Source organism: Struthio camelus, chromosome 2, assembly GCF_040807025.1.
Source record: "Struthio camelus isolate bStrCam1 chromosome 2, bStrCam1.hap1, whole genome shotgun sequence".
NCBI lineage: Eukaryota > Metazoa > Chordata > Aves > Struthioniformes > Struthionidae > Struthio > Struthio camelus.
Genome location: NC_090943.1, coordinates 132,788,717 through 132,801,001, shown reverse-complemented (window position 1 = coordinate 132,801,001; position 12,285 = coordinate 132,788,717). Strand labels below are relative to the sequence as shown.

The 12,285-nt window shown below is 38.3% G+C and overlaps 1 protein-coding gene across 2 annotated transcripts in view; it reads right to left on the bottom strand.

Moving 5' to 3' along the window:
* PDE7A (phosphodiesterase 7A) overlaps nucleotides 1-12,263 on the bottom strand; it is a 78,369-nt gene extending 66,106 nt beyond the window's left edge. The window contains exon 1 of one of the 2 annotated variants that reach the window (XM_068932593.1): nucleotides 12,040-12,263. In XM_068932593.1, coding sequence (XP_068788694.1) covers nucleotides 12,040-12,177 — 138 coding nt within the window. In that variant the 5' untranslated portion in view covers nucleotides 12,178-12,263. The remainder of the gene's footprint in view (nucleotides 1-12,039) is intronic. The other variant, XM_068932594.1, reaches the window with a different exon arrangement.
* Between the last annotated feature and the right edge of the window lie 22 nt (nucleotides 12,264-12,285).

The window sequence follows — 12,285 nt, the reverse complement described above, 5'->3', positions numbered from 1 at the left end:
GAAGAGCTACTGAAAAAGTATGTCCATGAACATCACTTTTCCCATGCTCAAGTTGTACTTCAACGGCAGAACAATCACCCTATCACTGATCAATTCTCTTTCCACAAATGCCAGCAATACACAAAATAGAAGCCAATACATTTATTGCTGCAGCTTCTTCTCTTCTATCATGATCCATCAAATGCAGCAGCAGCAGTATGGCCTAGCTTATCTCCTATACATTGACAGTTGCCATATCTGGCTGTGCAGGAATGCTCTTGTGGTGCTGCACAGGGCAGACCTGCCTGTGACATTCTAGCAGTGTCAGGGCACAGGGTTGGGTTCCATATAATGCCTTAACAAACCCACCCACAAATACCTCCACAGGACTGGATGCACTTCAGGCAGGGATTTAAAATAATTCTGCCAGTCAACATAATCAGCATACTGTGTGCTCTACGAAATTCAGCAGAAACGGATGGCTGAACAACTGTGCACACATGTACTCAGTCAATCCAAATTTGTTTGACTTGGCAACTCAATAACATACAGAACAGCTATTACGGTACGACTGTCCTTGGCCCAAGACATGCTTCAGGGCAAGCTCTATGAAGTTTGAAGTAGATATACAACAGCTAGGAATCTAGAAAGATGAAAAAAAAAAAAAACACATTTAAAGAGAATAATCCCAACATTCATCTGACATAGTCCTGAAGTGCTAACTTGCAATGGCATAAAACTAATGTGTCCTTATCTATTGTTCATTTTGAGCAAGCGCTTCTAAAACCTTACTATAAAGGATAAAGGCTAGCAATCTATTAAGTTTATACTTCTTGCTTAGAAAGATTAAGTGAAAAAAAAATTTTCCAGAAATCTATCTTTAGAATATGATTTTGTCTTGTGACTAGCCAGACAAGACAAAACAGTAGCAAATGGTACACAGAATACTATTTTTTCTCTTATTTGAATTTATACAGCACCATGACATCATTTAAGTATCATTTTTTTTATACATATACATATGTATATACACATACACACACACTAGCAAGCCTTTTAATATTCTACGCACTTCTCCAAGACAAAAGACAGGAACGATCCTCGTGTTCTCACACATTTCATTTATGAACCGTAACAAGGATAGCCTCTTTTCAGTAAAAGGTGCATAAGGGAAATAAGATTTCAGCTTCACATGAAAATATCTTTCATTTGTTTTTCTCACCTCTATCACTATTATATTTATAAATAATTTATAAAACTCTGTATTTTGCCAAATCTATTAGAGAAAAATTCCCAAAATGGATGTTTAACTGTAGGGGAAAAAAATGAAGAAACAACAGAGAATAGTAAGTCTGAAGAATATATATTAATGCTTCTGTTTAAAAGCTAATATAGCCCACCTTTTAAAAATATGTTTTCATCGAGTCAAATCTATCCCAAAACATACAGAAGCATGGACACATCTGAACGATAGAGACGAAGTTACACATTGAGTAGAAGTTAGGCAAATATAAGCATATAAGAAGTATGGGATGCACAACACACGCAGCCTTCCAAAGTACTAAACAGCACAACACACTGTATAAATTAATTTGAATAACAACAGAGAATTGTTCAACCCACTCTTGTTTGGGAAGAAAGTGCAAGGATTCCACACAATTGTCAGCTGTTCTGGACGTTCCTTCAACTGCAGTGGAAACAATTTGAGTCAGTGTTGCTGCTCATACTGCCTCTGACTGCATGTTCCTGTTCCTTCCCTTGCACCCAGCACTCCACTGATCCTGTAGAGAGCCAGTTTACAGAGCTACATCAGCACAAAATCAGTGCTACAAAAAGAAAAGAGTTTTCTCATGCTTTAGCTCCATAAACTGGCTTTCTGCAGGGTCAGAGGGGTGCAAATGCCAGCACAAGCGAATGAGTAAAAACATGCAGCTAGAAGCAATACTGTACAAGTCTGTTTATCACCAAAAAAGCAAAGCCTTGGAACTATGACTGCAGACATTGAATATAACTCTATGCTAAAAAAGAACAACTTCTGTTCAAAACAATAATAGCAATAAAAACTATGGCTCCAGTCAACAATAATCCTCAACTAGGTTTCTCCAAGCATAAGCACGCCATCATACAGTATCAAACGAGACAGAAATAAAGAAGTTGCTTTTGTATTTTTTCAGGCCATCTTAAACACAATATTTTTTGTATTTAAAAACTTTAACAATCTTATTTTGAGAAGTAGCAGAAATAAAAATCTTCTGTAATATTTGCACCATGACACTAGAAAATTACTGTATGTGATGTATTCTTTAACTAATCAATATTTGCTTCCTCCCCTCCCCAACCCAGACCCTCTGCCACATTCAGTATAAGCGAAAGATTTCACCTCCTGGCTCCCAATTTGGTTTCAATACAATCAGAGTTTTTAAGATATGGCCTCTTTCCTATCCCCAGTGTAAATACAATAGTGTTCAAGGAAAGAAAAAAGTCTTTAGCTACGCTAATTGTAATATTCTTTTCTACTTATTCAACCAATCATGAATAATAACTTTTTGCCTAATCACCTCAAATTATCTTTCCCAAAAAGCTCATGAAAATGGATTAGCCTCGCAGTGCACAGCAGATTATTTCACTTAAATTCTACAGTGTCAAGAGGTGGTAGAGGAAGGTTTTTAATTAAGGGCCTCTTACTAAATCACAAAAGAACCCTTCCCACCTCAAATTAAGCAATTTGGGCTGGAGGGCACTGGCAAAAATAATGTCAGAATATCATGTGAACAAAAGCACCAAGGTAACCATAGCTTCAACCATTCAACACTCTTGGGGAGCTGAAGCCTTTCTTCTATTTGAAAGCACCTACAACTCAATACACATTGCTGACTACAGGCTCAACATGTTCCGTGCAAGCAAGAATTAAGGAATTTAGTACCTGCACTTTGCTACGTGTTTCATTTATGGTAGGCTGCAAAATTATCATCGTCTAAAGTGACAGATATGAATAAGTAAGGTGATCACACCCAGGAGAAAACCAGTACCCTTCTTGAGAGGAGGAAGAAAAATTTGAGGGACATGGGATTTTCTGAAAGTATCTGGGATATTACATGATTCTCAAGGTAAAAAGCTCAAGTTCATATTTCTTTCTTTCAGCTCTGGCAAAAGATAAAATTCTACCATTCCCTCTGTCAGTATGTTTTATCTGGACTAAGATGTAGTCAGAATGCTCTCTGGCCAAATGAAAACAAGCTAGGAAAAGCTGGTTAAATATATTTTCTATATTCTCCTTATATTATCTAAGTCCAATGAAGAGTGCAGAGAGTCCTATCATCACCATGGCTAAAGGAACAGAAGAAATAACAGAACAAAACTCAATAGTTATTCTCTAGATTTCTTTTAGTAAGCAAGAACATCAAAAACTTTCCACATTTACTTCCATCCATAGACATTTGCAATTTTGTATCTAGCAGCTTCACACCGTGTTTGCAACTGTAAAAGAATCTGTATGGTTTTTGTTTTAGTTTTTTTGTCTAGTACTAAAAAGAGATCAATCATTGCAATTGCTGAAATCCAAAACCTAAAATTCTGCAGAAAACAATCAAGGAAATCAAGTACACTAGTTTTTGAAAACTGACTTTTTACAGCTTCTTACTCTTACCAAAGAGAAGCTAAGACAGATAGTGACAAGACCCACACCGCACTCCACATACACTTCAAGAGACTGCTGTGCTCACATGCGCACACACACGCACACACACAAGGAAACACTAATTTGTACGTGACTAAACATGAAACCTTCTCAGTGCACCTTCAACTGCAACATCAACATATGGAATATATTAGCTATAAAATAAGAAATAACAAAGAACAGCATCATTGCTGCCATAATAGCTACAGTCCCTGTACATTAAACCCACTGCTGGCTTACACTATTAAAAACAAAGTTTTGTAATAGTATAACTTTTTCTGATCTTCACACAGAATTCAATCCCTCCAGAAATCACTTGCTTGTCGGTATCCCAACACCTTATCTCAATTTCTGTTCCAATCTATCGACTAAAAAGAACCACATTAGATGAAGACTGCATACAAATATGTTAAAACTTCCCTGTACCGAGGCTGATTCAGCCACTGACCTCCCAAGCTACTCATTATAATCTTCTTCCTCATAGTCTTGGAATAAGTTCTTGTATCTTTTCCTGTGTTTTTTCTCCCCTTGGGACAGAACTGACCTCTTGCCCTAAAGTGGGCGATGGGTTGTCTTTCACGAGTAATAAATATCCAATTTTAATAGTCAAAGTAGCCTTCAGCTATGTCTGCTGCAGAGAAAAAAACATCTCACTAGTGGAAGAAACGGCCTCTGTCTCTCCACAAATCATCTGGCACCAAAGGGAAGGAGGAAGAGTAAAATCTTCTGCTAATACACAGCTACCCTCATTATTCTTTTTCTACTAGTATATGCTCTTTTGCTGTTCAGACAGGCAGAGAAGGAGGGCCTGCTGCATATTTTGGCTCCTTTACACTTTCAGCTAAAAGTTGAAAAAAAGGATTTGTTTTCTACCTTGCAATGAAAAGCAGACTCCAGAATCAGTTTAATTACAGTTATCATGACAGCATGGTCAGGCAGAGACTAAATGAGATTGCCGTATCACAGGCGTACGAGTGGGGGAAAGTGGGAGGAAGACAGGAGGTTAAGATCGTTGTAGCAGAAGTAAAAAAATTCTTGGGGTGTAGAGGGGAAGAAGACAGGGGAGGGGAGGTAATAACCTCAACAGGTATTTCAGATCTTAAAGAAATCAAAATATTTGGCTACAAGTTTCCTACCGTACACCTACAATGTAAACACATAAATAAATGATTCCTCAACTAACCCTTAAATCCAGCTTTTTTAGAATTATATTTTTTATAATAAAATATTCTGTATTTGGCAGGCTGCCTTCCTGGATTACACCGGGTGCTTATTTACACTGCAGTTACTTGTTAATGACATAAACAGAACAAACTGAGGAAAAGTTCACATCTAGTGAAACACAGACTCTTCCAAATTCTACTACAAGAATTTTTGTGCAGAAGAATGATCTGGAATTTGAGAAGTCTAGGTTCAATTCCTGGTCCTAGACACACACTGCCTGTAAGATCTTACATGCACGTGTACATGAACACACACACACACACACAAAGCATTTATAGTTTGCTTACACAAAAGAATTTTCTCAGTAGCGTAAACGGTTAAAATGGACTGAACACTTTATTTACCTTTAAATGCTCAAAAAGGACTAATTGCATCAAATGCACTATTGGTATGATTTCAGAGATTAAGATTAAACTCTTCAAGTTCCTCTAGTTCATCTATTCCCAGTTCTTTATTTATAAGGAAAGGATATTGTAACTAACAGAATACATTACATTCCTGTAATGTAGTATGTCACACAAGTGCTACACTACTCCTGTAGTGAGTGTATCGCAAATCACATGAGCTACATTCCTTGATATCTAAGACATCCAACTAAGACCTAAGGTTGTGGAAAGTATGGATGCGTATTAACAAAGATTTATATAGCAAAGGACAACCAAGTTACTTTGGTTGCCCACCTACGGGAAGAATGTTTCTAATTTGAGCTGCCCAGTTATGTATAATTTGCACGCAGATTTGGTGAATTTTTAAGAAAGGCAAATACAATAGATTTCTGTCCTATCCAGAAAGTGTTCCTTATGCAAGAGTCTAACAGGACATAGAAATACGGTAATGAACCAGAGATTCTCCATGCTAGGAAGTGACTGAGCATACAGAGAAACCTACCTCCCCTCCCCCCAAAAAAGTGGTACACAGATGATAACATACAGATATAGAGCGATGTGGGAAACAACAAGAAAACAGTAAGCCAATGGTTATCAGCATGATAGAGAACTGCTCTAACAAAGTAACATCATAACTATTATCAGGATTTTTTTCCATAGGCTTTGCAGAAAAGAGTTCTAACAGAAGAAACAAGGATTCTATCGCAGATGTTCCCAACAATGCTGAAACAGCAGAATGACCCAGAAGCCTGAAATACAAGATTTTTTACAATAGTTTTTAATTTATCTCATAATTGGGCATATTACCATATTGACTCAGAATTGATCCAATTTGTATGCTTACTGCTTCTTTTCCTCAAGTAATCTTAAATTCCTCAAATAATCTTAAAAAAAAAAAGTCCAACCCTGAAAAGCAGGTTTTTAAAGAAGAAAAGCCACTGAAACCGACATCCCATGCAAAGAACTCAATTGTTAATGTGTATATGCACATACACACATAAAAGAGCAGGCAAGTAGGCACATTAGAGATAAAGGAGACAAAACTATTTCTATTATCTACCTATCTTATACTAAGTGACTACATTATTAGATCACTATTTGTCTTAAATATTACTCACATACTAACTGATTTCCTACAGAATTGTTTATAGGTTAAAACTCAGTATTTCACAAGATAAGGGGGCACAGTTACAATCATTCTTTTCAGACCAATTTCTTTTTAAAGGTAGTATCAAAAATTCGAAGTTCAAAAAAACCACAAAATATAGGGATATAAAATCGGGACAAAGTAGTAGCAAAGAATGGACTTCCAGTGACTTAAGACAAACTGTAATTAACGAGGACTTTAAACTATTATTCTACATATATCTTATATGGGCAATAACTATGACTATAGGCCACAAAATAAGCTGCTATGACCTTTTGCAGAATGAAAGTACTAATGTTGCTTTACACTACAATTTTTAAAGGTACGAAAAAGTTAATTGATCATAAAATTCAGAAAACGTTTTTAAAATGAACTGCCATTTAAAATTGCTGTAGTGCATAAAATCCCCAATCAGAACTTGTCTATGTTGTCAGAGTCTGTTTTTGCCTCTCATATGAATAGATGCAATCTCAGCAGGCACACACAATAAATACAAGATGAAGGGAATGGCAAGCATAGCAGCAACACAAAGAATTAATTCCAGAGGCTAGGAATCACATCATAAAAATTATTTCATGATTTTACCTTGTTAATTATTCATGCAATAGAGATATGGGAAACAGCAGCAGAAAGCTAATAAAAGAAAGAGCAACTGAGAAACACCGATGGAGAGGATTATAAAGGTATAAAAGAAAGGTTATGAAAAAGCATGGAAACGTAAAGAAAAGCAGTTGGGATAAGGCTCCATATTCAATAGCGGGCCCACCGCAAGCATTCCTTCTCTCTCTCCCCACAGCTCATTACTCCTGGTCTAGCATACTGCTTCCTCATTACTAACAGGCACAATCATTTTTGATATTATACTATGAATCAGCCAGGGCTGAAAAATAACATGATCACAAAAAAAAATAGTTGACACAACCAAGAGCGCATGAAAGTGCGTGAGCAGAAATGAGCAGCTGCAAGGGAAAAATAGGTCATGCCAACACTTCCCCCAGTAAAAAGGTGCAACCATGGGGGTAAAGATCAACGTCTACAATAAATCATGTGTTGAGAGTACAGACCATGAAAACGCACATCTCAGCCGTGTCTTCTAGCATGCAGAGCAAAACATGTTTAGATCATAGCTGGTGTAATGGATAAACATAGACAAGAGGCGTCATATCACTTGGATTGATGCTGGCGGAATGTTTCTCGGGGAAGGGTGTGCTTCTGACTGAAGAATCCACCGGCGCAGTACACTTCCAGCTGCTCATATCGACTTCCCCCCCGCCTCGTGTTCTTCTAAGTCAAATTTGGGATTCCATGCACATGATCTGCACTCTACTGATCGTATATATATAACATGCAGAGTCACAAAGCATGGAGCTGCACTGCTTAAACGCATGAAATGAAGATGCAATAACGAGAGACCTGAAGTAGGTTATCAAATAGCAGGCAGTACGCAGTTACTACCTGGCACATGGTAACGCCTGGTACTTCAGACTTACTGCCTAAACTTTTGAGTTTCAAATGGAGTCTTTCATTATTTGTTCCACTCCCTCTTCATGGAATTCCATCCTTAGAGGATACTTTTCTTCACCAGCAGCAAATTCGAATGCTTAAGGATAGCAAGGCCAAAACTACACCTTTCCTTCTGTTGAGACGACTACCAGATACCATTGGCGCAATTTTTTGAGGCACTGAAGTGACTGCAAAACCAATACCAAGGCAGAAGGATAGAAATGAGTCAAAAACAATAGGCTAGATTAAAGTTTTCTCTTACTCATTTTTGATATGTTCACCTGGCATAAAAACAAACTTCCAAATGTGTGCGGATCTTGCAAGTCAAGTTTATTTTTTTGTGGAGTCCAGCGCAGGACATGTAATCTAAAAATGCTCAGAGCTATGCCTGTAAAGCAGTTTTTATTATAAACCCTTATTTATTAAAATAAATAAATAATAAATTGAACACTAGGTAAGTTCAGAAACAACTTTAGAAATTCTCTTTTTTACTAACAGTAACAACATAAGTTAAAACTAGAAGAGGCAAAAAATCATAAATTGTCCTCCAAAAGCTCAGCTTTAATTTAAAAAAAAGTCAACCTGTTACAACTGGAATGTACACCCTAAACACATGCTCCAAGGAACTACTTAGCATCCAACTGACCTAGCAGCAATCATAAATTCAGTCTCACAAGTGTGAAATGTCCTAGTCATTTCAATAATTACCAATTCAAATGCCTTTAAAAACAGCCTCTAACACTAGTATTTAAAATTATTTCATGCTTATCAAAGAAAATTATTAATTTAAATACAATGTTTAAACTCACCCAATGGCAGCTTTTCATTTGACTGGACTTTAACCCATATATACACTAACAGAATTCAGAAGAAATACACTTTGAGAAATAAAATTATCACAACCTGCAGGTAACAGATGTTACTTTTACTATTTTTCTTATTAATGCTTTGAACTTAGAGAAAAGACGAACTACTACTTAGAGAAAAGATGACTAGGGAAATAATTCATACATAAAATAAAATTGCAAAGAGAAAAAGAGTAAGCTTTTCTCTACATTTACTGAGGATAGAAACAGGCGTAAATTGCCACAAGAAAGATCTAAATTCAGTATTAGGAAAGAACTTTCTAATGACAAGAACAGTTAAGCACTATTAACAACAGTTAAGTTGTCTAGCGAGGCAGCATAATTTCCATTGTTAGAGGCTTTTATGCATATGGTTTCAGAAGCCTAATGGCACCATCCTCTTCTTTAAATCTGTTCTGACGATCTTCACTAATTCTATTTTATTAAATGAGATGACAGAAAGCTACCCAGTTTCCCGACTGGGTTAGTTTTCTGCTGTTTTAGTGAACTGAATCAGCAAACATCTGACCGGCATCAGAGACTGCATAAAGGAAGTAGCAAGAATACATGCCTAATGTCAGGACTTTGACCTTCAGCAATGATGAGTTATGTCAGCTCACCACATCTCATAAGACGGTATCTTAAAACACAGATCGGGCAAACAGATTATGCAAACATCTGCTAATAATGCTGTAAGTACAGCTCATCCTTCTGGGGCTGCCAACAGTAGTCCTGAATACTTGGGGTCATTTCCAGCACTACTTTATTTATGCTGCAAAAACACAGAGCTCATTTGGAGCCCATTTAGTGAAACTTCAAAATATTAAACCAAAATTAAACTTAATAAACCTACAGAATTAAATATTTGGATAGTTAGTGTTGTCACAGTTATATGCTATATCTACTGTAGCACGCATTTGTCTTAGCCATGTTTCCAGTAAGAATACTTCCTTGCTGAACGGATGAACCTAAAAGGATATGCCTAAATAATTTCACTTTTAATATGTAAATAGGAATTCAATTTTCAATAGCTTACATTTTTGAAGAAAACCTACCAAACTTGTATTCAAAGTAAAATTACCTACTGGCTTCTCGAGTTTGTTGTTATACATCTCCAGTTTCACTCATATTGCTCAAAACTATCCCAAGTAGAAGCCTGAAAATGACAGTTTGGTAATCAGACCTCTTTGAACAGCAAAGGAACTGGAATACTAGGAGTCTTCCAGGAGAGTTCCAAGGTGAATTTAAGTTTGGAGTTGCACAGAATCATTCATCTGACTGATGATGCTTCTTAGTCCATCATTTACATCAGCCTATGATTGCAGATCTGGTAGATATTCGTATTCTATTATTTGCAACAGACTCCAGAACAAAAATGTTAATCTACAAAAGCATAACTGCAGTCAAATCAACTGGGCTACATCAAGTGAAGAAGTGTTTGCTAAATACCTTAATTACTTTTTATTAATGTATAAACTTATTTCTCGGGCTTACTCAACCATACTGACAATTTTCACGTTGAATATATTATTCAAGCACTCTCCTTGTGATCCACTCAAGCATACCTGCAGCATATTGGTCAGAAAACAAGGAATACATTCAGAAGCTTGAAAGTTGAAAAAAAAAAAAAAAAACTTAAATGTCTCAATCATCTTTATTTTGATATGCTTATATACACTTCATGTGCCACCTGCTCTCTAAACCACATAAAAAAAGGAATAAGTATGTCATCCTGTCTCTTTTGACTACGTCCTCTTCTAGAAGACCATGAACTCTTCAGACAAGAGAGACTTCTCTCATTTGCACAGAATACAACATAGACTTTTCAAGACGACTTGTAAGTATGGAAAATTCATCATCATCAACTACATCACAGATTGAGAGGTACAAATGGAAAAAGTTCTACCTGGAAAACTAATTCGTCATAAAAACAAAGTTTTTGTCAACTGAGTACTACACTGACACTTGGGAGGGAAGGAGGGGAGGAAGTCAACGTATGTTCACCTTAATTTACTTACTAACAATGATTTTCCTTCACCCTTAAATTGTTGGTCATCAACAAAATATTATGTTGATTCTTCCTCCCCAAACATACAAACCACTAATGCTCATACACAGATACAGAGCTTCACTGCTATTGAACGAGGGACAAAGCTAAAAAAGACCGATAGCTCTACATTTTCAATGTATGTGTATATAAAGCAGAGTAAGTCTTGAAAAAGCAGAATAATAAGCCAAAAGGAAAACAACCAAGACCGCCCATCTTAACGTGTAAAGGCAGCATCTTCAGTAAGGCCAAAATAATTCTGAGTACTGAAACGGACTTCTCAAGCTAGACATTGTAAGCAACCGTTAGAAGCCAAAAACAAGGTGACTTCCCCACCAGAAAACATGCTTTCCTCCATAATTCCAAATTTGCATTAGAAGTCTTCCAGCAGAACATAGTTTTACTACAGTTTGCTGGGAAAATACACACACACACTAACATGCATACTAACACACATTCAGAGATTTAGGACAGTATTCATAGGAAAAACCTCTCTTTCATCCTAATACCTATAATGATCATTTCTGCAATACTTACTTCCAACATGAACAGATGAAACAAAACACGGCACAGTTCATCTTGTGACTGATGTAATGTGGGCAGGGAACAATATACCATGGAAATGCAAAAGCCAACGATCTTTGTCTCTTTCTAGACAGACTGCCAAGTCTTAATACTTGGAGGGAGAAAGAGCATAACATCCCAAGTAACACATTGCAGTGCACACTCGTAATTTCAGTAAAGTCATTAAGGGTTTTGGCAACTTCATAGGAAACTTAGACCCTTCCAAGAAAGCTCAAGCTAAAAAGCTAGGAAACAACCCGAGTCTGAAAAACACAAGGTATTAAGCAAATCAAGAAAAGAAAAGCACATCAAGAAAAACACAAGACCCAAATAAGTCGCTGTCACTGGAAATACACCCCAAAGAGATCACCGCCTGCAATACAGAGAAGAGGAAAAGGACAGCCTCGATAGTAACAGCCCAGAAATGCGTGAAGCGCTGTGTTTTCCTCCCTCCCAGCGCCACCAGGACGTGACAGCAGCCGGCCCCGCCGAGGAGGCAAGGCCGCGGGCTCCCGCCGCCGAGTCGCGCCTCTCCTAAATCCTCCTCCTCCCCCCCCCCTCCCCCCCCCCCCCCCCCCGCCACCGGCAAATAACCGCAGCCGCAAGGCGGCCACCGGCCGGGGAAGGCAGCGGGCGGGCCGGCGGGATCCCGCTGCCGGTGCTTTTACCTGCGAGAGCTGCCGGGGGTTGGGGCAGCCGAAGAGCGCGGAGCTGGAGCTGAAGCTGATGGCCCCCCTGCGGCTGAGGACGTGCTGCGGCACCGGCCTGTCCAGGGGCAGCACCGGCAGCTGGTAACATACTTCCATTGAAGACGCCTCCGTGCGCCGAGCCGCCGCAGGGCAGCGGCCTCGCCCGCCGCCGCCGCCGCCGCACCTGCCCGCGCGGGGCTGGTCGCAACGGGAAGCCGGCGGCGA